The following is a 26,535-nucleotide window of genomic DNA, read 5'->3' as shown; positions in this document are numbered from 1 at the left end:
ACCCCAGAAAAAAGACAACTTACTGAATGGGTTTGGACTGGCCCATTTTCCCTGGGGGACGCTGCTGAGCTTACCACCTGCAACAAACAGGAACATATGACACTCAGGGGGCCTTGACCCAGAGAACTGGTGGGGCGGAGCTTCCTCTGTACCTGGGTGGCTGTCTCCTCCAGCCCCTGGAATGAAGAATGGACTCAGGAGAGAGAGATTGTGTGGCCGTGCTTCCTGTTCTGTGGGTGGGGTCCCTCTTCTGTCTGGGTGAAGCCATCGCTGACCAACACCTTTAAACAAAGTCCCTTTTCCATAAGGCCAGGCCCTCACTGGAACGCCTCTCTGAAATCCCCCAGCTATTAGCTAAGAAGCGCTTTGATGCCAATGGACATTTGCATAACCTTCCTGGGTCCCGGTTCTCCATGTCACAGAACATCAGGGATGGAGGGAACCTTAGTGACCATCTGGTCCTGCCCCTTCACCCAGCAAATCTGGAAACTGAGGCTTGGAGCAATTGCATGAGTTAACCAAGGCCCAAGTCTCACTCTGCTAACACCCACTCTGCCCCATAGGGTGCTGATGGGTCTTGAAGGCTCCTGCAGGGCCCAGGGCTCCTTGAGGAGGAGTGGGAGCTGGGCCAGCTCCGCGTGACCCCGGGAGGCTGTGTGACATTGCACACGTACCATAACCCCGCTGGACCAGTCTACAGGATGGGAACTGGGGCCACAGCTGTGCCGCTGGGCTGCCTTGAGGACGGACTGAATTCATAAAGTGGAGAAAGGGCTTTGAAGAGCGCAAGGTGTTGCGGGAACCCACACCCACCCATGGGCCATGCGGGCCCACAGCTCGACGCTCCCCTCTCCCTGTTACGCTAACATTCCTAAGACCTGAGAGCAACAGAACCCCAGTTGGGGGGCGGGCCAGGGGCAGAAACTGAGATGTCCAATTTTACAGATGAGGAAACGAGCCTGGGAAGAGAGTGATGGGCTCGGGAACCAGCAGGTGGGCAGGGACAGAATCCCACGTGACTCAGAATCCCATCATTCATCGGCTCTGTCCAGTGGCCGCTTCTCTCAGTTGAGAGCAGGAAGATTCACAGAAAGAGAGAGGTGGCGGGAGGTGCCTTAGCTGAGCCACCGGGCCAAGCAGAGACTTGGAGAAAGGAAACGCTGGCCAGGGAGGACCCAGCCCTCACTTGGGGAGACTTAAGGCACTAATCCTTTACCTAAATCTCGTCATTTACCCTGCGGGGCCACTTTATATGATAGTTACGAAATGATCCAATCATCCCCATGTTATGATGGGGCCACTGAGGCTTAGCTTTTATGTGTGAAGTGAACTCAGGCCTGGCTCTGCCCCCCCAGCACCACGCTCTTAGGGGCATGGGGGTGTGGGGGAGGAAAGGCCGGAACCCGGCGCATCCTTAGGCAATGCCAAAGGAGGGCTGGGAGGTCTCACAAATGCAGGAACTAGTCTCCCGTCTGCTGGCCTCACAGGACGGTGACCATCACCCTGACGAAGACGGTTTATTCGCTGGGGAGGACAAGCCAAGAAAGAAGGCCCGGCCCTCCGAACGTTTGACCCCTCATGCCGTGCCGACAGCTCGGCCCCCCAGTGCACAGTCTGCTGAGTAAAACTACCAGTGTTCACGAGGCATTTCCAGAAAATGTGGTCTCTGAGACCCAAAGCGACACTGGTTCCTAAACTACCTGTGCTCCCCCAGCCCCCTGGAGCCCCCCCACCGGGCCTGCAAGCCCCTCTCAGCCCACCAGAGGGCACCGTGTGTCACCAGATGGCCAATGCGGGGCTCAGGCCCCACGTAACCTTCTACTCAAGTGGCTTTTCTGCCACTCCCCAGAGCAGAGGGCCCCAGGGAAGCTGCCTTCAGCCCGTGGGTGCGCTCCTCTACTACTACCGGTTTCTTCTGTGCGTTCACCACAGACTGGGTTACTGGGTTACTGGGCTAAGTGCCTCATAGGCACCATCTTGTTAAATCTTCACACCAAATCTATGAGGTAGATGCTATCACCTCCATTCTGCAGACAAGGAAACTGAGGCCAGAGAGTTTAGATGACTTGCCAGAAATTACAGGGCTAGCAAGTGGCAGAGCCGGGTCTGTCCGGCTCCAGAGCTTCTTTCTGTTCTTCACCCACAAACCTGGTCCCAGCCTCCCCTACGCCTCCCATTAATGGTCCTTTCTCTGGCAGGAGAAAGCACTCTGGGGGCCTCCCTGGGCAACTTGACACGAAAGCCTCGGCCGAGTCTGGGTGAGGAGGAGCAGGGCTCCCTAAGTATCACATCCCAGGGGACAGTTTTCCTGGGTGCTCCCCTCAGGTCTTAGGCAGCAGCCAGCGTTGGCAGACCCTGGCATCTGGCAAGGCTTCCAAGAAAGGCCCGGAAGCCCCACTCTGCTCTGCAGACAAGAGGTCCCCACCCTCGGCCTCTCCTTGGCTTCTGTGTGGTGCGTAGACTAGAGCGGACTGAGGACAGAGTCATTACAGACTCCTGTGAGTCCGTACCCCCTCGGTCCCTCCATGTTCCTGGGGCTGGGCTGCACACTAACACTGGGTGGGTTCCTCCAGTACGGACCCCTGCCCGTGCTCTGGGAGATGAGCGCAGACTCCAAGCTTCACTAGAGCGGGTGGCCCCCTCACCCATGAGGTCATTGGGCAGATAGGAACGGAACGGTGCCATGCCCGGTGCTGGCGGGGACACTGGAAAGGCCCGGCTACAGGGTGGGGATGCCGCTTCCCCAGGCAATAATCGTAAGAACAGGAATGTTGAACTTGTATCCAGTTCCTTCACTGTCCCTGGGGCTGAATAAATGCTTCCACTCACTGTCCCACTGAATCAGCACAATAATCCTATGGGGTAAATACCCTGGTTATACCCACTGTACAGATGAAGAAACCCAAAGCCAGAACGGTTGTGTGGTTTGTATACGGTGAAGGAGCGAGTCTGTAGCTGAGGCAGGGTTGGAGCCATGACATTGTCCTGCATCCTGGGGGAACACACAGAGCTTCCTCGATCACACAGGAGGGGCTGGAGCAACGAGCTCACTCCTCCAGGGTCACAGGCCCCAGAGGCAGGGCCAGAACCAGCTGTGGAGTGGGGAGGTCTCGAGACAGGGTCCCTAGTGGTCATTCATCCACTTCCTGGGCTACCCATTGGGTTCAATGACAACTGAGGGTTAGTGCCAGGGAAAGCCCTTGTGTTTTCTCCCTGGGCAAGCTCAGCTTTATCAAAGCTTCTACTTCAAATAAATTGGTATGACCTGCCCAGACCCCTCACCTGCACTAGAGAACCACCCATCCTTCAGGTGCCTCCAACTTGACATGTCCAGACCATACTGGTTGTCTCCCTGCTGCCCCACGTGCTCTGCTCCTCCTTCCACGTCGCCCAACTCTGTGAACAGACCCCCCCCCTCCAGTTGCCCGAGCCCACCTTCATCGCTCTATCCACTTGGTCACCAGAACCACAGCTCGAACTATCTCGAATCCACTCGCTTCACCCCTGCTGTGCCTCTGTCATCTCCCGCCACAGCCTCCGGTGGGTGCCTTGTTCGTCTGCAAACCCATTTCCTGCACTGCAGCCTGAATGATTTTTTATTTTCTTTTTATTTTTTAAAAAGATTTTATTTATTTACTTGACAGACAGAGTCACAAGTCGGCAGAGATGCAGGCAGAGAGAGAGAGGAGGAGGAAGCGGGCTCCCTGCAGAGCAGAGAGCCAGAAGTGGGGCTCGATCCTAGGACCCTGAGATCATGATCTGAGCTGAAGGCAGAGGCTTTAACCCACTGAGCCACCCAGGCACCCCCTGAATGATTTTTTAAAGCAAAACCCATCCAGTCGTTTCTCTGCCCAAGCCCCTGTGACAGCTCTCCGCGGACCTTATGAAGTTGAGACTCGCCGCTTGCCTCCTCAGCCCTGGGCAGCTGCCACGTTCAAATACGCATTTCAGCCCCACTAACATCTTCCTCTACAACCCGTCCTCGCCTCCACGCCTGCAGCCTTCAATTGCCATAGCTGAGAACCCCCACCCTCCACTGATGCACTGGCTTGGCCGTCTTGTACCCGTGGCTCGGGTATCGGTTTAGACCAGGGTTCAGCAAACGTATCTGTCAAGGACTAGGTAGTAGATATTTTAGGCTTTGTGGGCCAAGTAGAGACAGTCATTTGTTCTTCTTGGTTGAAAATTACATCCCTTTAAAAATATAAAAACCACGCTTAGCTCACAGGCCATACAAAAATAGGCCACGGACTAGATGGGGCCCCAGGGCCATGGCTGGTTTGGACATCACTTCCTGCACCAGGTTTTCCAAGGCCGTCTGCCCCTGAGCTAATTTCAGTGCTCCTACACGTGTTCCTACAATACTCCACACTTGTTCTATCATGACAGAGATGATTAGGTTTCCACCCAAATCCATGTTCTCCTCCTCTTCCTGGGCTCCCAGCCTTCCCTACTGTGGGGTGTGGCCTGGAGGCCGTTTTCCAACCCTGGGGATAGGAGAGGGGATGTGTCACTTCAGGACTGGCCCATAAAACTCCCGCACGGGCACGTGCACTGCTTTGTGCTTGACTCCCTCTGGCTGACTGGGAATGGAAATGACCCCCACGGTGACCTGGAAGCCCATAATAAAAATGACAAATCATTCTCGGCCAAGATCTCAGAGCGAGTGCACAGAGCAGTCTCCATTCCTATCTGTCCTCCTGGAAACACACACACTCACACACACACACACACACACGCACGCACACACCCCATGACCCAGAATCACATGCTGAACGATCACATGGGCAAGATGAACAAGTTTCTCCTGTGTTGAACCATTACATGCGTGGGTCTGCTAGTTACGCAGCTGGTTTATCCGAACGCACTCTCCCAGCACTCAGCACAATGTCTGTAAATACATTCCTATCTATCTCCTTGGTAGACCATGGGAGGACAAGGATTTTGCCTGTGGACTCCTTCACTGCCCCAGGCATCTCTCCGGAGCCCCCTGTCCCTTTGCCCCCGTAGGCCAAGTTCTGGAAGGCCCAGGAGCCCGGGAGCGAGCACTCACCTTCTTTGCTAACACCCAGGCAGCCCTTCAGCTCGGGCAGCGAGATGACCTTGTCCTTGTTCAGGTCGCAGTAGTCAGTGAAACGCCGGGCGCACTTCTTGGGCTTGGCTTTCTTCTTCACATAGCGCTTGAAGGGCTTCATCTCACGCTTGTTGATGTCGTTGCTGCTGTTGCTGTCCAGCTGGCTGAAGTACCAGTGCACCACTCGCTCCTCCAAGGTGTGGCTGGGGTCCGGTTCTGCAAACCTGGGCCACAGGCAGACCCCCGCGCCGCCCCGAGATCCCCGCTCAGCATCCTGCTGGAGCCACCCGTCCTGCCACGGGTGTCTCCCACAAGGTCAGATGCCAGGGTCCTTGTGCTGCGCTGCCTGCGGCCGGGGAGAAATGGCTCCCCCGAGCCAAAGACCTCCCAGCCCCACACAGCCGGCAGCAGGATGGAGCTGTCCTCTCCAGCTTGACTCTCAAGACTGGACACTTTATTTTTCCAGGGTCCCCAAGCACATCCCTCTTATTACATCAGCCTGTCTCACCCTCTACCATAGCCAGGAGTGTTCCTGTACAAGATGGGGGCTCCAGATACACTGGTTAGATTTAATTCACCCAAGTAAAATGCAGCTGGCATCCAAGCTGTCCTCCTGGCCTGGGGTTCTCTGCAGGACAAGCTGCTGTTCCCATAGGAACATGAACACTCAGTAATCAGGACTATTATTGAGCATGCGCACACACCCAACACCAGGCCAGGTTCTGGGACAAACAACCCTGGCCTCAAACTCCTCAGCATCTTGCTGGGACAGAACCCAATATGCTGACACCAGGCAGTAATGATTCGGTGTGAAGCTCCCAGGGCCTGAGCCTGTCAGGCACCAAGAACAGTAGGAACTGGAGAGAAGGCAGTTGTGATGGACACAGAGGTTCTGAACCTGACAAGTCCCAGACCTGCTAGGGGTGTGTCTCTCCACGCAGAGATTTTAAGACTGGAGGTCTGGGATGGATCTGGGAAGCCAAAGATATACTGGAACCCCTGGAGATTTTGCTTAGGAGTACTAGACTATAGCAACCAAGAAGGCTTCCTGGGGTCAAGGTGCACAGTAATGACCACACATCTAACACCGTCCTGTCTACACAGCACATAAAGTGGAAAGACCAGTGTTTTTATGTGTAACAGTACATACGCCCTACCCATCCATTTGATTTACTGATGCCATTCAGGATGCTAGCTAATAGTTCAAACTTTTAGAGCCAGTGACAAGCCTGTTCCAGACCGGGTGACTGTAGCTTCTGCTCCCAGGGCTTGGCACTGAGTAAATATGGCTCAGGCCCTTGTGTTCAAAATCCTGGGCACCTTTCCCTTTGTAGGGGGGAGGAAGGTTCAGGTTGGGAGGCCAACACCTTCAAGTTGTCTGCAGAGCCCTGAGCAGAACTACAGCCCTGCTGTGGATCAGAAATGGAGGTGGAGGGGGTCACTGTCACACAGGGATCCCAGACCAGGGGCTCTGGGCTGCCAGCACATTCTGAAACCATCTCTGGCAAGAACAATATCCAAGGCACTTGCCAATACCTTGGGGTTCTTCCCTGGGGTTTCCTGAGTTTTCCAGAAGGGAGGAGACCATCTCTGACCCCACCCTTACAAACAAGCCAGCAAACTCTTTCCCTTTCCCATCCCCAGGTGACCTCAACATTTAGGGGAAAAGAAGTTTCATTACCACAAAAAGCCAGGCATTCCTGCTAAATGCCCGTTGCTAATTAACTGGATTGCAGTCCCGGGCCAGCACCCCTGGGCATCCTGGGCTGATTCCCAGACAGCGCAATTATCGCATCTGCCAGCAGAATGTCACCCCCATGGGTTTAATGCAGGGAGTACCTGGGAAGGTGCGAGGCACCGTACCCCCCTGGCTCTTTGGGGATCTACCTGGTCTGTCATGGCTCAGAAGGTCTTTGAAACAGACATGGAGTTACTCATTGTGGAACTCAGATTTTTGTTTCTGTTGGCACATGGTATTTTGGGGTTTTAAAACTTCCTTTACTATACCCACCATATTCACTCTCAAGCCTGCAGGGCAGACCAGGTGAGCAGCGGAAAATTCTCTCTCAAGATGTTCAAGGCACAGGAGGGAGGGTGGCTAGCTCCCTCTGGGGCACCCTGTCTGCCTGTGTTCCCCGAAATGCGAGGGAGGCGCCCGGGGCTGCAGAGAAGAGCCAGGACGAGCCCCCAGGGAGGCACTCCTGCATTCCCACGGAGCGCTCTCTGTCTGGGCCCCTCCAGCCAGGGGCCATGGGAGCCCTGTGGCGGCAAAGGCGACTCTTTCTTTAACCTTTAGGCTCCGCATAGCGCATAGCGTCATGTCTACCTAGAGGCTGGAATAATAAAACCTCAGTCGCTGAGCCGGGAAGGCATGAGGTCATCCCGCCCAGCCGCCCTGCCAGGAGAGGCCCACTGCCTCCAACACGTGTTGCTGGGGCTCCCGCCTGTCCGCTTCTCAGGGACTGCACCGAGGGAGCTCCCCCACCTTCCTTTGGGCCGGTCCACGCAAGAAGCAGCTCTTCGCCCCACTTTACAACCTCCCCCACACGGAGTGATCATCCTTTGGCTCCTGCTCCCTCTTCTTTCCTTGTCTTCTGACTCTCTCTCCCTGCCCTGTCACCCTTGTCCGCTTGGTCCTGCCCTCCTCACTCCCCCCAGCATCTTGCAGCCATGACCCCTGGCCTGACCTGGCCCTGGAGGCTCTGAGGATGCTCGTTTCCCAGGAGGAAGTCCTTTGAGGCCCCTTCAAGCAGTGCCTCTGGGTCCCTTGACCCTGTCACACCCTCAGCCTGTCCTGTGGGCCCCGAGGGGCACCCCTCTTCCTCATTCCTCCCCAGCTTGCCTAGGGCTCCCTGCTTCTGACCTCCTCTGACTTCCAGAAACCCACATCCCATCCACACTGCTGATCACAGAGCTCAGCTCTACGTGTGACAGTGACAGCTCTAGGGTCCTACTTTGGAACCCAGTGCTTTACCCTGGCCAAACTCCAAGTGCATTTAAAGCAAGAATTTCTCAGCGTTGAGGGATCACGGGCCCTTTCGAGAACCTAAACAAAGCTATGGTCTTCTCTGGAAAAATGCATATGCGTGTAGCACTCTGCTGACTGGACTCCCTAAACCTCATCCAAGCTCATGCACTCAGCTGAAGAATCCTTGATCTAGAGGGAAGGACACTGCAGCCATGGCCCCAGAAGAATGTTTAACCATAAGCCTTCTGGAAGAAGATGGGGCGAGATAGAGGACAGTAGCTGGACGGGTTTGGAAGCTGTTTCCAACAAGTATTTCCAACAAAACATAATGGAAAACTACTGAAGATATTTAGTCTAAAACTCTGAAAACCAGGTTTCTGGGTTTACAACAGCTTTAAGTCCATACCATGCGTCATACCAAATCAAGTCAAGACTGAGTTGGGTCAGGAGTCTGGGTTTGGTCAAACTGGCAGTGGGCGCGCATGCGCAAAAGACTCAAAGAGAGGTCTCAGTTAGCTAAGGAGAAGCTGAGATTTTCCCAGGGGAGTGCTGGCTGAGTGGGGCAAAAGAGCCTCCCCCCAGAGTTTCCAGAAATCTCTCAGTCTTATTGGAGTCCCTTCCATCAAAGTTAGATTCCCCCTAACTTATCCTTGACCTCAAAACCATACCCCACTGATCCCTCCAGCTCTTGCAGCCTTCCAGAAGTATCCTCTGAAAACACTGGCAGTTTGCACTCCTAGCTCCAGGCTGACTTACACTGGCACCAAAGCTCCAACCGTTCTCTCCCATATGTGCACCCAGCAGCCCCTAGAGATCAGAGTTGCTGGATTTCAAATCTGCTCATCAGGTGAGGGCTGGGGACCCTGCATCAGAGGGCGAGATGGTCCCTTACATCACTCCACGTCGGTGGTCCGTGCCACCGGCCTCCCTGCAGGGGAGGCTCTACTCTACTGAAAGGGTTCATTGCATGTGTAGAGTTATCCAAGCTTCCTTGGATATGGTATGGAAAGTCACACCCACAGGATACCAAATCCCAGATTTTGGAAAAACAAATCGTAAGACTGGTGGCAACTCTGTCTCTGAGCTGTTTGGGTGGCTGTCCTGTTGACTCCCACCTCCATGGATGAGGGAACCCACTCGAGCCAGGCGCCTCCCTGGTCTGGCCCCATTGAGTTGTCTCCCGAATGGAGAGGGGACAGGTGCTGCCCTTGTCCTGCAATGCTTTCAGTTTTGCTTCTGCAGCACCCTGCCAGGCCTGCCTTGGCAGCAACGCACAGCTGGAGAGCCAGGCCCATTCGCCCCGAGAAAACTTGCTTTGGCCAACATCTCGGGCCTTGCTCTGCTGTCCCAAGCAGTTTTAAAGAAGGTGAGGCAGGACGGCTTGGAAGCACTAGCCAAGCCAAGCAGACCAACTGAGCCCCATCTGGAGAGGAGTCTGGACCCTGCCAGCTGTGTGGGCGGGTGGGGCTGGGAAATGCCAAGTCAGCCACATTCCAGCTTCTTCCTTGCAAGGCCATCGACAAGTAGCTGCACTGGGCAGGAAGGAGGGAGCCACTGCGCGCACGGTCTCTCACCAGAAGGCTCACACAGCCCATCCCACCTCCCCTCAAAGTTGACTTTCTCTAGGGTGAGATGGAGAAAGGGGAGGGTTTCCCTGCTCGAGAAGATTCTGCCAGCTGGGATCTCAGAACTCTTCCTTGGGGTCTGATAAATGTTAATGGGGCACCATGGGAGGGCCGATCTGGGGCAGCTCTCCCCCTGGAGCCCCAGTGGGAAGGACCATGAGGATGATTCAATCATCCCGAAACCTTCACTGAGAACTGCCAGCTTCCAACGATACTTGCCGGCCACCCCTCCCAGCACTGACTGCAGGTGGTTCTGTGGACACCCCATTGCACTCTGCCTATTCTCAGATTTGGGCAGTACCGCTCCCCCACCCAAATCAGTCTGGAAGGCCAGAACAGGAAGCAGCTATCTCCGCTCCCCCGCTCCCTGCCATGTCCTGTAACGAACAAATCATCTTGAAATCGGATTAATTTCGCTGCTAAAGCTTCAGCAAACCACCACCCCCTTCCCCCAGAGCTGTAGTGCGGCCTCTCCTCACCTGCCCCTCCAATGATGGCTGTAACCTTCCACACTCCATCTTGCTCCCTTCCCCATCCCGCGTCACCAGAGCCTTCAGGATGCTTCCTCCAAACACTCACCTAAATCACGGGCGTCGTGCTGCCCTGGCATGAATCCCCAGGTCCGGCATGATCTGGCCTCTGCCCAAACTACAGCTTCACCTTTTGCCTGCCTCCCAGATGGAAGCCGCACTTCTCACGGCTCCCTGCACGGGGCCCCATCTCACGGCTCCTAGGGCTCCTCTGCCCCAGTCCCTCTAGGTTGGACATTTCCCCTTCACACTGAGGATGTGGCTCAAATGTCATCTCTCTGAAGCCTCCCTCTCCGACCCTCCCACGCCCAAGTCCCTGAGGCACTTTCCTGCCCTCTGTTGCCCCCTGAGTTCATAGCGCAATCCCGGGATTGTATACCTCTTCTTTCAACCAGACCGAAGCTCCTCCAGGCCAGGGACTTTGCCTCTGTCCCTGTTTGCCCACAGAACTCCACACAGAGCTTATACCAGGGAAGGCCAGAGATGTAATAGTCTGTACAAAGCCTGAATCTCTAGACCCAACAGGTGGTAGGTCAGGGAGAAGACAGGACTGCTCTGTCCCCTCTTCCTGCTGGCCCCAGCAAATGGCCAGCCTTAATTACCAGACCTTGAGAGGAGGGAGGAGGGATCGGACGTGTCTTCCTTGACTTCAGCCTCCTATGCCTACAGTCCCAATGTTGCCCATATTCAGGGCCAAGGCCAGATCCCAGGCAGCCTGGATTCCCAACTTCTCTTCCATAGTCCTCTTCCAGATGTGCCGCCCAACCTTCAGCTGCCCTGTGCCTTGGCGCTTTCTTCATACAAAGGTGCCTATCTAGGGTCCATCCACACAGTGCCCCAGGTCTCTGGGGCCTGCGCAGAGTGCATTAGGGCCCTGGTGACAAAGGAGGGCCATGGTGGATGATGGCCTCATGATGAGTCTTGCAGCAGGTAGAGAACCCTCTGATGGGTAGGATAAAAAGGTACCTTCAGCTGCTTATTCATTCAACGGATATTTTATTGGGCATCTACTATGTACCAAGGACTATTCCGAGTGCTAGGAACACAGCAGGGAAGAACGCAGCCCATGTTCCTTCTCTATAGAACTTAGATTTTCATTCAGTAGGGGTGAAACAGACAATAAATAAACCAGCAAAATATCAGCTAGTGTACATGCTCAGCTGAGAAATTAAACAGAGGTGTGGAGATAGAAGGTGACCGACAGCTCCTTTAGACTGGCTGGTTGCTGAGAAGGTGACATTTAAATGGATAGTCGGGGCTGGTCACAGAAAGAAGGGGCCTGATATTCCAGGCTGTAGCAGTAGCTGGCATGGCGGCCCGGGGGGCAGGCAGGAACCTGGAGGGTTCAGATTCAAGGTCTGTTGGAGGTACTGAGAAAGACAGCGGCTGGAGCACAATGAAGGGAGGGAGGACATGGCCAGTGAGACCCTCCTGCAGGGCCAGCTCAGGTCAGAGCTAGAACTCGCCTGAAATATAGTGAGAGAGACCTTGGAGGACTTGAAATCCAGGAAGTGGCCTCCTGTACAAGTGCTTCTCTCTGCTTCATCCTGCGTCCCCTTGCCCCCGCCTAGATTTCTAGTCTATTTCTTGGTTCCCCTCGCCTGTATTATGATTATGAATACAGCCTCTAAGTAACACAATTCCCCGTGTGATTCAAACCTTTCATTCCCATCAAAACCAAATACGATCTGGCATATTAGGAGCTTAAAATGGAAAACATGTTTAGGAAAGAATGTTTTTTTAATCTTTTCCCAAGTTTATATCTGTATTACACCTTAAAGAGAGAGGTTTTTTTCAAAAGAAAAAAGAAAATCTCTTCCCTAAAGACACATGGATATTAAAAACTGTGATTAAAAACACCATACACTTCTTAGTTTTTATTTTCTGCAAAGATCCCTTTGGCCTGCAATTTGAGGGCAAAGCATCAAGTCCTGATGTCCCCTAGCCAGGGGCCCCTGCCTGTGCCCTCAGTCCCTTGTGGGTCCCTTACCCACTGGCCCAGGACCCGTTTAGTTCTGGTACTTCCCTAATGCCCTTAGTCCACCTGGGGCCCAGGCCAGACCATGCTCAAGGGGCGGCCCCCAAGAAGCAAGTGGGACACACTTGAAATCTTGCCTCCTCAGGAGCACTGTGGAAACAGGCAGGCTCCCCAAGTGGCTGGTCAGGGCCGCCAGCTCCAGGGGGCTGTGGGGGCAAAGCGCCCAGACCTGGACCTCTGAAGCCCATGCCCCCTCCTGGATACTTTTTCCACTCTCTTCTAATAAACAAGTATCTCATCCCCATTTTTGCCTGAAACAACAGGTATTCCAAGCATAAATCACCACAGCATGGACTACTAAGTAAGTTTTCACCATCTTCTCCCACCGACCCTTCTTGGAAGTCTGGCTACGGTTCTCTCCACCATAGCTGCTCAGTGGTTGAGCGCCTGCAGCTGCCCCCAAGCAGCCCCCTCTGCCAGCCTGTCAGGCCCTCTCCATCGTCTCAGACATAGGGCTGGGTCTCCTGGGGAGGCTGATCCCATCCACAGGGTGTGTTAAACCAGAAACCAACCCGAGAGCTCACAGGCCCGTGGGGCTCCTGAGAGGGCGTGCGCTGGACTGGTAGCTTCCGAGTGGCACCCAGGAGGTGGCAAGCTCTGCATTCATTTGGACATGACCTAACCTTGGGCTTCCTGGACAGCTGCCCACACCTGCCTCAGGTGGCAGCATCACTGACAGCCCTGTTTCCCTGCGCCGGACACATGCCCTGTGGTTCTGTGGCTCGCTGGCCAGGCAGCCATGCCAGGGCCTTTTACAGGCCTGGGCCTGTCACCATGCGGGCACTCCTTGCCCTGCTGACGACAGCTATGCCTCTGGGCAGAGGTGAAGGGACTCGCCCTGCTCCCCATCGGTGAGCCTCGGAGCAGGCTGCCCAACCCTGCCGAGCCTGGCTACTTCTTCCACTGCTGAACCCCTCCACATTCATCCCCTGTTGTGCCTCCTCTCTGGCTTCCATGCTCCCAACTGTCCCTTCTGTCTCATCTGTTGCACTCTCCTCTCCTCCTCACCCTGTCCTCCTGGCCCAGGCCTCCTGGACTACGGATACTCTCTTTCTTGGAGCCCCAGTATTCTTTCCTTTTTCCTGATGACTCCCCTTCTTTTGCTGTCTCAGTCCTACTTGTCCAGCTATCACCTCCTCCAGGAAGCCTTTCTGATTCTTCCAGACTGAGTTGGCAAATCCTTCCCTGTTTTTCCACCTCATTTCTCATACTTAGGATGCAATTCGCAAATATCTATCTACAGTCTAGGGTGCCCACCAAGCTGCAAACTTTAAAGACAGGAACATGCCTCACATCCTGCATTCCCAGGCCTTAGACCAGTGCTTGGCATGCTGTGTACGTTCACCAGGTGCTGAATGGATAGATGGGTGGATGGATGGGTGGTTGGATGGATGGATGGATGGATGGATGGATGTGTACTCCAACCACTGGCCTAATGGGCTAATGAGTGAGTGCTGGGATGCGGGTCATGGTGCATGTGTGCATTTCAGCCTCATTTAGAACTGCCTTCACCTACATATCGTCCCTTGAACTAGGATGGATTTGGGTATGACAATGTCCAACCTCCCAGCTGGAGCCCTTTGGATTTTCAGGAAGTCAAAAAAGCTCATGATGCCTGCCTTCTTGGAAGAGAAGAAACTCACTAAGTGCTCTGTCCTTCCTTTCTGCTCCTGTTACATACCCCTTCCTCCTTCCTGCGACTGAGGACTCTCACCCCAATGCATCCACTCCTGAGACTAAGGTGCTGGAAGTCTCCAGACGCCCTGAGCTTGCCTGTCATCAGGTAACTAGAAGGCAGAAGCAGGCAAGTCCCCAAGAACCGGGAGGAGAGAGGATCAGAAGATCTTTGGCAGAAGGTGGGACAGGCCCCTGCCCTGCCTAGCCCCTCCCCACTTCTGAAAAGTCAGGGACACACCTCCCCCGCTAGGCCTGAGTCCTGCTCACATTCTCACCTCCCACCTCCAGTAGGCGCTGCTGAGTTAATGGCCTGCACCATGTCAGTGGTGAGAGCATCCAGGAGGCTGGTGATGAATTCCATCTTCTTCCCTTCTGGACAGCCTGAAAGATAAAGTGAGATTTAAAGGCAGCTTCCAGGTAAGTAATCAAGCAAACGGTTTCTTCAACTGCCACCATTTCCCAAACCTCCCCAGGTCCTTCTTGCCCAGCCAAATCCACTCTGGGAACTATTTATGGCTCAGATGAGTCTCATAAACCCCCACAGTTCCTCTACCCACCGCCCACAAGGGACCCGCAGAACAAATGGAAAATCATGCTTTCACTTTTCTTCCGTTCCACAAATTTTTGCTGAGTATCAACTGAGGCGCTATGTCAAATGTTAGGGATTAGGTACACAGGGTCCCTATCCGCCCAAGTTCAGAGTCTGCTGGGAACGCCAGCTAGCTCGGGGAGAGTCTGACCAGGTGGTCACGCTAGAGCGTCACAAACACTGCTCTCCTGAGAACGAGCAGGTGCTGAGGGGGCACAAGGAACGAAGATGTCCCCCAGTGGACGGAGGTGACTCAAGTAGCCCTACCAGTTTATCTGTCCAAGAACCATCTCCTTTCTTCACTTCTGTCTCATCCAGCTCAGATGATGATAAAACCTCCCTTCCTTTCTAGTTTGTTCCATTGCTTGGTTTCGGCAAAACCCCAGTCTCTCCCCCATGCATTAGCTCTGCTGGTGTGAACAACCAGATAGGTGGGCATCCCTGTATATTCATGACTGCTGGCCCCCACTGGGCCCTACGGTCATTCCCACAACCCTCCTCTCTGCGGTGACAGCTCTGTCTTCCCTCCAGCAACCCACTCGGTCTCTGGTGAAGCGCCATCTTCTCAGAGAAGCCCCGGACCTGGAACCACAGTCTCCCTTCACGTCTCACGGCTCACGGCTCTTCCCCTTCAGAGCACCTGCCACGGCTCTTTATACCAGCTTGTATTCATTTATTTGTATCTGTGTCCTCAGCTGTGGGAGCCTCGTGCTGTTCAGAGCCCTTGATCTCACCCTCATGCCCGGCACATGGCGGAATTTCAGTTCATGCTGTTGGGGGGGGGGGGACCCGAAGCGGGTACTCTGGCCTCTACAACTCCAATCTCTCGGGACAGACTGGTTTTCACAACAGGACTTTCAGGAGATTCTGCTTTTAGTTCTCAGGGTGGAGTCCTGACAGGGAGTGGGGAGGGGGCCCAGCTCCCCTCAGCGCAGGTCGGAGTCTGTGCTTGCTAAAGACTACCCTGTTCCAAGCCACCAAAATTTAGTGACCTTCCTGTCACCCGCTGGCAGAGCACACTGTAAATATGAAAAACCCCTCACAGCAGCCAGCTGGAGGCTCTGGGCCCCCTACCTGCGCATCTTGTGTCACATCCCAGTGACAGTGCTGTGCTACTGGGATGGTTGTGAAAGCATAGTACTGGGCTGGCCACGGACACTGCCCATGCCCCTCAGGACAGCCCCTCCCTGAAAGCTCTCCTCTCAGCCCCTGGAACACTATCCCAATCACCCCGGATGGACAAAGAATTGCAGGATCGCAAGAATATGATTTTAACCCAATGGCTACATTATGAAGATAAAAGCTAAGAGCAAGGAGGAGGAACAAATGGCTCAAGGGCACCGGCGTCCTTAGGGATGAATCCCAGCCTGGATGCAGGTCCCAAGGCTCCTGGGAGGCTTTGCCCCACCCCCCAACCCCCATGCCATCCTACAAAAGGGGAGACAGAGCCAGAGCAGAGGAAGGAGTTGCTTGGGCATGATGGGAGGTGCAGGAATAGGAAGAGAGGAGGGCATCAGCAAGGGGCAGCCTTGTCTCCCACCTGGCAGCTCCCTGTCCTTGAAGGGATCGTCCACCTCCGCACTCTTGGCCCTGGCATCGCTCTCACAACTGGGCATCACGTAGCTGGGAAGAGAGACACGGGAGTGGGGGGAGGGGTGAGGAGGGGCCAGGAACCTCATGAGCCCGCTGGAGCCACAGCTGGTAGCAACCATCCTGTTGCCACTGAGCTTAGAACTCCCAGGGCAGGCTGCGGATTATCTCCTGCGCTGTCCAGCAGCTGCCCAATCCTGGTAGCAATGTTCCCACAGAGACATGTTGGGGCATGTCCCCAGTTGTCACTCAAGCAGAGCGATGTCACCTTGTGTCTGCATGCAGGACTTTTGGGATCTACAGAACCTAGGGACTCAGGCAGGGCCTTAACCTCCTCACTAGTGCACTGAGGTTCCAACCTGCTTCTCCAAGGTCACTCAGCTAGAAGGAATAGAACTGTGACCAGAACCCAGGACACAGTGCAGAAACATTCTCCTAGTGCCTTGATTCCCACCGGGCCAGGCAAGCAGGGAAATGTGGAGCTAGCCTAACAGCAAGCTTCTGCTCCTCCCCCCGGGGTCCATCTCAGGGACTGGACAGGCTCCGGGTGTGTGGGGTGGGGAGGGCTTACCGCGTGGAGGTCCCGGGCAGTGGGCGCCCCGTGTCCACCAACACACACCAGCAGTAGCCAGTGGACTGGTGGCATTGCACAGGCTTGTAGAGCCCCCCGGGGGCGCACTCGGGGATGACAATGCCCTCCCGGGGATTCTGCCTGGCCTCTTCCAGGGCGCTCTGCCTCTCCTGGTCACATGAATGGACTCTCTCTGCAAGAGAAGAGGCAGCCTGTGGTGACTCGCACTCTTGCAGCATATCACTCACTGCTGCTTTCCCAGCAAGGATCCAGCCTGGCCCCAAGCAACAGATGGCTGGGGAATCACCCGGCAGAGAGCTGTGGCTCCCGCAGGGGCCTTGCACAGGCCCCCACAGTGGGGGTGGGGATGGAGTGGGGGTTTGGAGGCCCAGAACCTCCCCAAAGCCTCTCCACTGCCAGGGTTCGTTAGCATTCACACGTAGTTGGAGAAGTTCCTTCCAGCAGGGCCACAAGCCAGCTGGGGGCTGCAAGGCTGCTCCTTATCTGAACAGCAGTTTGCCCTGGGGGGGGGAATTCCTGACTGTTTTCAGAGTGGTTCCCGCTGAGGCTCCTCTCCCGGCTCTGGGAGAGGCAGAGGTGCAGAAGCCTAACCCCTGAGAGCTGAGGAGCAGACGCAGGAATGCCCGTGTGTGCGGACACTCTCCCAAGCCCAGACCCAGCAGGACTGAGCCACAGCCGCCAGCCTTGGGGGAACGACGCTCAGCGCCCAACAGGAGCAGAAACACAGCCCAAGCCCACTCCTTCCCAGGCTCCAATAGGGCTGGGCAAAGTAGGCTCGACAGGCCCGAGGCCAAGACATGGTGCTGCTCTATCCAGTGGGAGAGAAAGACGCCCACAGGAAGTGACTGTGCTCAGCGGCTGCGGGCAGCCCATGAACACGTCTGTACAGCCAAACCTGGATTCCCCGAGCCGGGCCCAGGCTGTGTGCGGCGCCCCGAGCCGGGTCCCTGGCCTGAAAACCCCACCCACCAGTCTATGACCTGCCTGATGTCCCTTTCCTGTTGGGTGGTTCTTATGTTTTCATTTGTTTTGCTGTTATTAAAAAATAAATAGCATTGGGTTTCTTTTCTTGGTATAAAAAAAATTGTGAAAACCCCAGAATCCCATGGAAATTAAACACCGCCTGCCCTAGACCTTCTGTCTTGCACCTATGACATGAAAAAATACATATGCCCACATCCACTTGTTTTTTTTTTTTTAATAGTAAAAGGGGTCACATCATAAACCTGAACTATTACTCTCTTTTGTCTATTTCTTTATTATATCTTTATTTCCTTCACGAACATGATGGCCACAGCTTTCCTCTTGAAGATGACAGGAATAGTCTTGAGCATCCCATGAAATGTTAATAGTGTGTTAATAAAAATATGTTCTTCGAGTCAGGAAGCCGGTATCAGCAGCCTGGAGGTTCACGGAACTCATTGAAGAGCCCAAACGGTCCAAGTCACAGCCACTGAACTCAACAGGAGCCAAACCTTTGAACCGCAGCTCCATCAGTGACCCACAGACGAGCAGCGCAGGTGTTTCAACAAAGCAGGTGCACGCGGAGCCGCGAAGCAGTCCCACGCGGTCTCCGGGAAAAGTCACACAATGGGCAAAAGATTCTTCTCCCAGAAAAAACGTGGAAAAGCGACAGTCCCTTGATTCTCCGTTGTTGCCGGGGGTGGGGGAGGGAATGTCTGCTTAGTGCCCTAAAGACATCTCAGGGGGAGGAGGCAGGTGAGCAAAACACATTCACAATCAAAATATAACTTTGAATTTGGAAAATGAAAAAAAAAATACTACTGTTCTTATAAAGTAAATACAGCACAACTAAACAGAACTCCTATGGCTAGAGGAACAGGAGTCTGTAAGAGCAGACAGACTCCAGAGGAGGGATTCTGAACCTAATTAGAACTACCAGCGGAAGAGACTCTAGAGGCAGCTCAAATAAGAGACAGAAATTGATGAGTAAGAGACAGAAATTGATGGGTTTACCGGAGACATGAAGTTGGCTTAAAGGCCTAGAATCCTGCCTTGGGCCCCTGGCTTGGATGATGCAAGAGTTTTTCAAGAGCTCCCACCATCCCAGTTTGGTTACCTTACTTCCCGACCTCATATTTCATGCCTTGAGAAAGGCGACGGAGGAGCAAAACCAAAGGAAAACAGCTTTTTACTGGCACCATGTTCATGCAACAACCCCGACAGAGGCTTTAAATTAAGATCCTCTGGGCCAACATTCTAAAGCCATAAATCAGCCCAAAAGCGAGAGGCAAAGAGAGTGGGGGCGGGGGGAAACTTTCCCAGGGGCAGGGGGAACGATCACCTGACTTCACACCGTTGGGGATCCCGAAACTGCAGAAATGAGGAGAGAAGTCATTTAAGAGGAGGCGGCATCCCATGGTTTGGGGGCTGTCGACAGACTTCTGGAAGTCCTTGAAGGCTGCCCTGAACGGTGTGCTACCAGCCTCCACAGAAGCTGCATGGAGTTCGATGGAGAATAAAAACCTCACAAGGGACACCTCTTGCTAATTTGGAAACATGGGCCTGGCATGGAATTAGAGAGAAGGCTATGTCTAGGGGTGATGGCCTATTGGCACATTCACTTGCTACTTTAGGACAGGCCCTGAAAATTCCAGATGCCCCTCTAAGAAAGAGACAGGAGAAATTTATAATCATAACCACTAACCATTTGTGAAGAGTACCCAGAAAATTTATCTTCCAAAAGAGATCTCCCTTAAGACCATCTTTATATGCATAACAGTCAAAGCAAATATTCATTGAGTAGTACGTGCCCGGTGATAGACGAAGGGCTTTGCTTGCTTATTCTCTTTGTCCATCTGAGGGGGGCACTAGGACTATGTCTATTTTGTAGACTGAGCTGAGCTTTGGGGGGATTCATGAATTTTCCCAAATGCACTCAGCCAGAGGAGAGAGCTGGGACCCCAGTCAAGAGCTTCTGACAGTTGAGCCTGTCTTGCTAAATTTTAGACACAGGTTGCTGCCTCTAATAATTTGCGCTGGGAGAAAAATGAATTTATCTTTAGCGTGACGTTCTCTTGGGTCAGTCACTCTGCAGACTCCCCATATCTGCCACATTCCAAACCAAGTGTGTAAACGCATGCATTTGCCCATTAACACGGCACAGCTTCTTCTGAACCAATGGTTTTTCTCAGCCTGAACATACCACACTTCTTGTACCCAAGTATTTTTGCCTCTTTGCTGTGGAACTGAAAACCTAAAGCCACATTTGTCACTCACCTGCCATCAGAGGACACAAAACGAAGACGAAGAGCTCACACCTGTTTCAGGGTTTACAGGGGGCCAAGCTTAGAACTAGGCACTTGGCTTATATTAAGTCACTTCAAGCTCACCACAAGCCTCAAGATAGGTGCTATTATTACCCTCAGGGAGCAGAGAAGGACCCAAGAACGCAAGCTGGCTGCAGGGTTTCCTCAAGGTCATACAACTAGGGAGTAGCAGAGCGGGGGAGCCCCCCTGGGAGTCTGCTCCCAGGCTTTGCTCCCTACTACCCCTCTTCAACACCATCTCTCACTGCCAGATGCTAGTCTGATCTTCATTCGATTCCCAATTCTTCTTTTCCTTGGTGTGGCAAATAGTTAGAAAGGGGCTCCGGTGAATCGCACCTCAGACCCCTTCACCCAGACGCTGACTGGCCTGAACCAAGGGAAAGGGCAGGTGGGAGGTACAGCGTGTCCCTTCCAGGCCTAGGCCTTTAGGGGCCTTGCAACCTCACTTTCCACTTTCTTAGAAGCTGCCCTGAGAACAGCACAGAAGGAAGCCAGGCCAGCCCACTGGAAGATGAAAGGCACAGAAGAAAACAGGAGTCACTGAGTCTGCAGCCAGCCCGACCGCCAGAGGCGTGCCCTTGGCCATCTTGGCCACCCAATCCCATGGACCCTCCAGCTGGATGAGTCCAGGAGTGAGTTCAGACAGAGCCAGCCAGGGAAACACGCAGCCAATCCACAGAAACATGATAAATTAAAGGATAAATTATTTTTGTTGTCTGCCATTTAAGTTTTGGGGTGGACTGTTACACAGTAGTAGCATGTGAAACACCTTGACTTGCTCAACTCCACATTGATCAATTTACTCCTTATACAAGGACTTTTGTAGGTTCTCACACCCTTCAGTCAATCAATCAATAATAGCTCAATCAATGGATTATTCCTCCAGTGCTTCTCCAGAGGTCATGCAAATATAAACCAGAATGTATCAAGGGGCAAAACTCATTCTGTATCTGAGGAGACAGAAGCCAGCCCCCTCCGTAGGGCTGCTGTCACCCTCTGCCCTTCTGGGCCACCTCCCAAAGGAATATTAAAATCTACCTCCCAAAGGAATATTAAAATCTACAACTATCCATTTTCCCAGGTACCAAGAAATCACTTTGCAATCACTCAAGACAAGTGGTCTCCTTCAAGGGTCTCTTCCTGACCTCTGGTTCAGAGAGGGAGGTGCCCAGATGGGGACGCCCCTGCTTTATAACATTCTGTCCCTGCTTCAGAAACTTCAGGGAAGTATGACAACATCAGAAGGTTTGGCCTGATGGTGAGAAGGGCCAGGCCCATCTGCGAACACTTGACAGAGAGGGGAGCGGTCAGGGCCGGCCAGGGGGCGAGCGGAGACAGGAAGACACATTCTCACATACTCATGCACCCCCCGCCCCATGATCCAGTGCCAGGATGGTACGGAAGAGAGACGAGAGCCATGTCACTCCTCGCCCGGCAGTGGGGGCTTTGAGTTCCATCAACACACCGCTGTCTGCCTGAGAGAAGAAATATGACAGAATACTGTCCCATGGAAGAAATGAGGACACGGCCCAGCTCTGGCCCCCAGAAAACACGGCCTTCTAAGCTGTCACTTACTCCAGCACCAGGGCAAAGCGGGCCTGAAGCGGGGCGGGAGGGGCAGGGAGGGGGACAGGGGAGGGAAAGACGAGGCTGAACCAGACAAAACCTAAACCCCGTCTGCAGGCCCAGGGCACGGGTTCTCGCGTGTCCCGCCAAGACAGGATAAGCATGGAGAACAGCTCTGTCTGCTGTGGCTAGCCCCTGCCTCTGCGCCTCTCAATTACTTGTGGTAATTAGGAGCAAAGGAGAGCATGGACAACCTAAATCCTCAGTTAATCCCCAATCCTGATTTTAGCCCAGAGTTTATCCTTCTGTCCTGGGAACTTTTTCTCCTTTATCGTTTTTCCCCCCTTTTTTTTCTTCTTTCCTTTTTTTCTTTTTTAAACAAAAATGGCCAACAAACATAAACATTAGAGGATTCAAGTTTCAGGTCCTTGGGCTGGTCTTTCTTTCTGGCTGCTGCCTTCCAGAAGAGGAACTGGTAAAGAAAGGAGCAGAGAGAAAAGCTGAGACACTGCGTAACCCAGGCCTGCAGGTATCCGAGAGCCAGTCACGTCGTGAACTCTTTGGAGAAAGAACAGGGGAGCCTCATAGCGATGGAGGCAGGGGGGAAGAAGGCAGTTAGTCAGGGCTGGGCAGTAGCAATCAGGGTTCTTCAGAGTAAGAGAACCAATTAAAGATCTATATCTACGGGCGCCTGGGTGGCTCAGTGGGTTAAGCTGCTGCCTTCGGCTCAGGTCATGATCTCAGGGTCCTGGGATCGAGTCCCGCATTGGGCTCTCTGCTCAGCAGGGAGCCTGCTTCCCTTCCTTTCTCTCTCTGCCTGCCTCTCCGTCTACTTGTGATTTCTCTCTGTCAAATAAATAAATAAAATCTTTAAGAAGAAAAAAAAAAAGACCTACATCTTTACCCAGATATCTAGATCTGTCTGTATCTAGACCCCTCTCTCTCTCTATATATATATATATTCATATATATATTATCTTTCTATATAAATTAATATATATACATATATGCATGTGTGTGTGTGTGTGTGTATAGGCACTATAGCCTAGCCAAGTTCACATATATATGGAGTTATATAGAGAGATAATATGTATATGAATATATTATCTATCAATCTATCTATATATATACATAGAGAGAGAGGTATTTATTTTAAGGAATTGGCTCACATGATCATGGGGCTGGCAAGTGGGAAGTTTGCCGGGTAGGCCAGCAGGCTAGAAATTCAAGTAGGAGTGATCCTGCAATCCTGAGTCCAAAATCAATAGGTCAGGCCAGCAGGCTGGAAACTCAGGCAGGAGTTCTATGCTGCAGGCTGGAGGCAGAATTCCTTCTTCAGGAAATCTCAGATTTTGCTTTGAAAACTTTCAATGGATCGGACGACGCCTTCCCACGCTGTGGAGGGTCATCTGCTTTACTTAAAGTCAACTGATTACAAATGTTAATCTTTTCTAAAAAAACAAAAAACAAAAAACAACCTTTGCAGCAACGTCTAGACTAGTGCAGAAACAGTCTACCGGTCTAGAAACTGGGCACTGTACCCTAGCCAAGTTCACACACCAAATGAACCGTCACAAGGTCCATATGAAAAATGAGAGCAAGAAAAAAACCCAGTCTTAGAGAAAACCATACTCAGAAGAACCAAGAAGAGTCACGGGCCATAGAAATGTGCACTGGGAAGGTGTCTTGATGACCGAGGCAATATTCCTGGAGAAAGAACCAGAGGCTCTCCTCCTAGTGGAGGCACGGTTGGTAACGAAGGGCAGCCGCCCAGGCCATCCTGACCCAGAACTGCTTCCATAAGAGGAAAGGAAGTGGGAAGATGACGGAATGGAGGACACTGGGCCAAGAGAGGAGGGTGTCCCCAGAGCATCGGACCTAACACGGATCCTGAGTGACCCATGAGATTAGGGCTCATAGGATGCAGTGGAGGTCAGGGGCCTTGGTGGACACACGTTATCACATGGTCTGGTACTGGGCATAGGTTGGCACCGAGTCAGCCTCTGGAGAGGCCACGGAAGTTCTGGGAGACATAGTAAGACGAAAGAACTAGCCCTGAGGTCTTAACCTATCCTCACATCAGGCCTTCCTCCATCCGTGAAGCTTTCCCTGAGGGCCGCAATCTTAGTGACGTCTCCCTCTCCTGAGTGTAGGACTGAGGACCTGCTCCCCTCGAGGAGACTGGGGACCATGACTTGTCTGGACTGGAGGTTCCCGAGAGTGAGGACTCGATGGCTCTCTTCCTTATCCTCCCCACCCCCACCCCTGGCCCCCAGCTCCTTATTCATAGCACAACCGTGGAGTCTCTATTTAAAGGATACAGAAAGAGCCCAAGAACCCCTCTATTGCTTGAATCCCTGCTATGTGCCATCTCCAGCGGCAGAATTCTGCTCTAGCCTGGCATTTCATACATGGGGCCCCGCACCGCGGAGTAAATGCCCAATGTGGGGGGTGGGGGGGGCTGAGACTGCGGAGACCAAGATAAGAATAATTATCCCCTGGACTCATCCTGGAAAATGCTACACTCCACCCTCAGACTATCAACCACTGGATTTTCTTAGGGGGAAAAAAAACCATAAAAGGTGACCCGCCTGGAAAGTGAGAGCAGCTTATTTATGTTTCGCTGTGAACGGAATTGTCCAGCAGGCCAAGAACATTAAGGAAAACACTAGTGTTGTATTGCCCACAATTTGCCCGAAACCTCTTCCAATACCACACGCCCACCTTGCCTCTTATCAAAAATGAATGCAATGCTGCCCGATAACCCAAAACAACAAACCGTGTGTTAAAAACAACCTTTCCGAAATCACAACTTGAAATTCCAGAGGCGGAAGAACTCTGGCGGCCCCTGACTCCGGGTTCCCTGAGTCAGCGAGTGAGGGTGGCAGTCACCTACACCGCGGGCTGCAGGCTCGGGGTGCAGAATCCAGCCGAAGAGACGCGGCAGAGGCAGGAGGAGGGACAGGTAGGACCAGGTCGGAAGGCAGTGACTTTCTGGGTCTTGAAGGGCGGGAGGTGTGGTCTCTAGGGAAGGACAAGCAGCTGGAACCCACCATCTTCAGGAATGATTAATGGAACATTGCCAAGCAGGCCCTTTTTGTTTACTTGGCCACACAGGGTTTTAGCACCTATGGCTTCAAGCCAACTATGTGAAGAGGTTATTTTTCCCACTTGTGGACTTTGCACTTTTTCACAGGTTGGGCCAAGTGGCCCCCGGAGGACGGTTCCAAGCACCAGGTACTGGGCTGGCTCTGCCCCGCCACCGTGGGCCCTCTGTCATATCCAGCACTGAGCTGCCCCTAGGCCAGTGCCGACTCCCGAGGCGTACTTGTCTAGGGGCTTCAAGAGCCCCCGAGAGAAGAGGGGAATGCAGAGAACCATTGCTCAGGCCTCCCTTCAGATCTGAGGACAGACAACAGGCCTAGAAAAGGAAAGGCCCAGAGGAGAGGCCCTGCCAGGTCAGAGGAGAAGCAGCCTCACCGACAAAAAGAACAGAGTCAAGCCCTGAAAATGTGTTCAGGGGTGCAGCAGGTAGCGGGGGGGAGAGGGGGGAGGAGAGAGAACAGAGATAGAATATGCACACATTTAAAACGGTGGCCCTGCCCCTGGGATGGGTTCTCCCATCTCTTTAATCTGAAGGGCATTTCATTCATTTGGGCAGCCAAATGAAGTGAAAATGTACCATTGGGCCATTGGAGGAGGTTGGTCTCTGGAGGAGGTGACCCCTTCTGATGGACGAACTGACCAAAAGATGCTCTTCCCCCCGGCCCAGAACAGGTGAGGATGGCAGCAAGGCTCAGGGAGCTGGCTTGTCCCAAACACCAGAGGGAACTCAGGGCAGTCAGAGGAACAGGAGTGGGTGGGGTGTGGGGACACCTGGGCTTCCTTGGCAAGGCTGAAAGCACGAGTAAGAGCCTAGCACTCCCAGTTTGCACACTCCACCCCCGGGCCTGGCACAGAAAAGGCTCTGTGGCTGTTTCATGGAAGTCAACAACAGCTGGAGGCCGCACAGGGTGGGGGCCAGGAACATGGGGTTGGATGGATCCGCCTCCACCATGTGTTACTCTGTGACCTTGGGCAGTCTGCTTCAGCTCTCTAAGTCCCAGGTTCCTTATCAATGAAAGCAGGGTAATGACAGCACACATACTTTAGGGTCCCTGGGGGATTAAATGAAGAAGTAGAGGCCAAGCATTTCCCCTGGCCCCAGAGTCTTAGCCCGTCTAAGGTAGCAGTGTTCTCAGCAAATGTGGAAGGAACCTGGGCTTCCGGACCCATCCCTGTGAATAACTAGTCTCCTCGGTTGGACTGCAGGGATGGACCACAGGTGGGCAGTGGCCACAGTCCACGCAGGCTCAGGTGATACGGGGACACGCTGGCGGTAGGCCAGCTAAACAGATAATAATGGAACTAAGATCTTTATGACCGCCGTGCCGGCAACACCAAACAAGATCAGTGATAGAACATTTCTCTGCACTGGAGTGGACGGTACCACTGCCCCCCTCCCTTTGGCATGCCCCCACCCAACAGTCAGCTCCTTGCTTAGACATGCCTTGCATTTCTTACCTTTCGCACCAAGTGGATGGGCCTGTGACCCTGGACAAGGCCATTGACTAGCCTGGGCTCTATTCTGTCACTGAAAATGAAGTGGTGGTACGATACGAGGCGCTCTCAAGGCCCACAGCCTTACAATTAGGCAGCTTTGGGAGCGCTTCCCCACCGCTGCTCCGGGGCTGGACCCAAACTCCGCCTCCCATGCCCCAAACTCTGCCTCCCATGCCCCAAACTCTACCTCCACGGCCCAAACTCCACCTCTACGACCCAAACTCCGCCTCCCACACCCCCCAAACTCCACCTCCACGGCCCAAACTCCGCCTCCCACGTCCCCTGGGAACCCAAGCACTAGGAAGGGGTTAAGCAAGGCTATTGCATTGGTCCCAGGTTCTCCCTTGTTCCTCTCAACACCTTCAGAGCCATCCTGTGGCTCAGAGGCCCCATC

The 26,535-nt window shown here is 53.4% G+C and overlaps 1 protein-coding gene across 3 annotated transcripts in view; it reads right to left on the bottom strand.

Moving 5' to 3' along the window:
• The window catches only part of SMOC1 (SPARC related modular calcium binding 1), a 148,332-nt gene that overhangs the window by 2,578 nt on the left and 119,219 nt on the right, over positions 1–26,535 (bottom strand). For 2 of the 3 annotated variants that reach the window (XM_045071027.1, XM_045071029.1), the window contains exons 8-11: positions 16,663–16,855; positions 16,042–16,124; positions 14,188–14,293; positions 5,054–5,298 (exon numbers count right to left, since the gene is read on the bottom strand). In XM_045071027.1, the coding sequence (XP_044926962.1) occupies positions 5,054–5,298; positions 14,188–14,293; positions 16,042–16,124; positions 16,663–16,855 (627 nt within the window). Of the gene's footprint in view, positions 1–23; positions 78–5,053; positions 5,299–14,187; positions 14,294–16,041; positions 16,125–16,662; positions 16,856–26,535 lie in introns of all 3 variants that reach the window. The other variant, XM_013055565.2, reaches the window with a different exon arrangement.

This window comes from Mustela putorius, unplaced genomic scaffold, assembly GCF_011764305.1.
Source record: "Mustela putorius furo isolate JIRA1106 unplaced genomic scaffold, ASM1176430v1.1 tig00000129_pilon_pilon_pilon, whole genome shotgun sequence".
Lineage (NCBI taxonomy): Eukaryota > Metazoa > Chordata > Mammalia > Carnivora > Mustelidae > Mustela > Mustela putorius.
The sequence above is the reverse complement of the archived record's forward strand: the minus strand, read 5'-3'. Positions and strand labels throughout refer to the sequence as shown.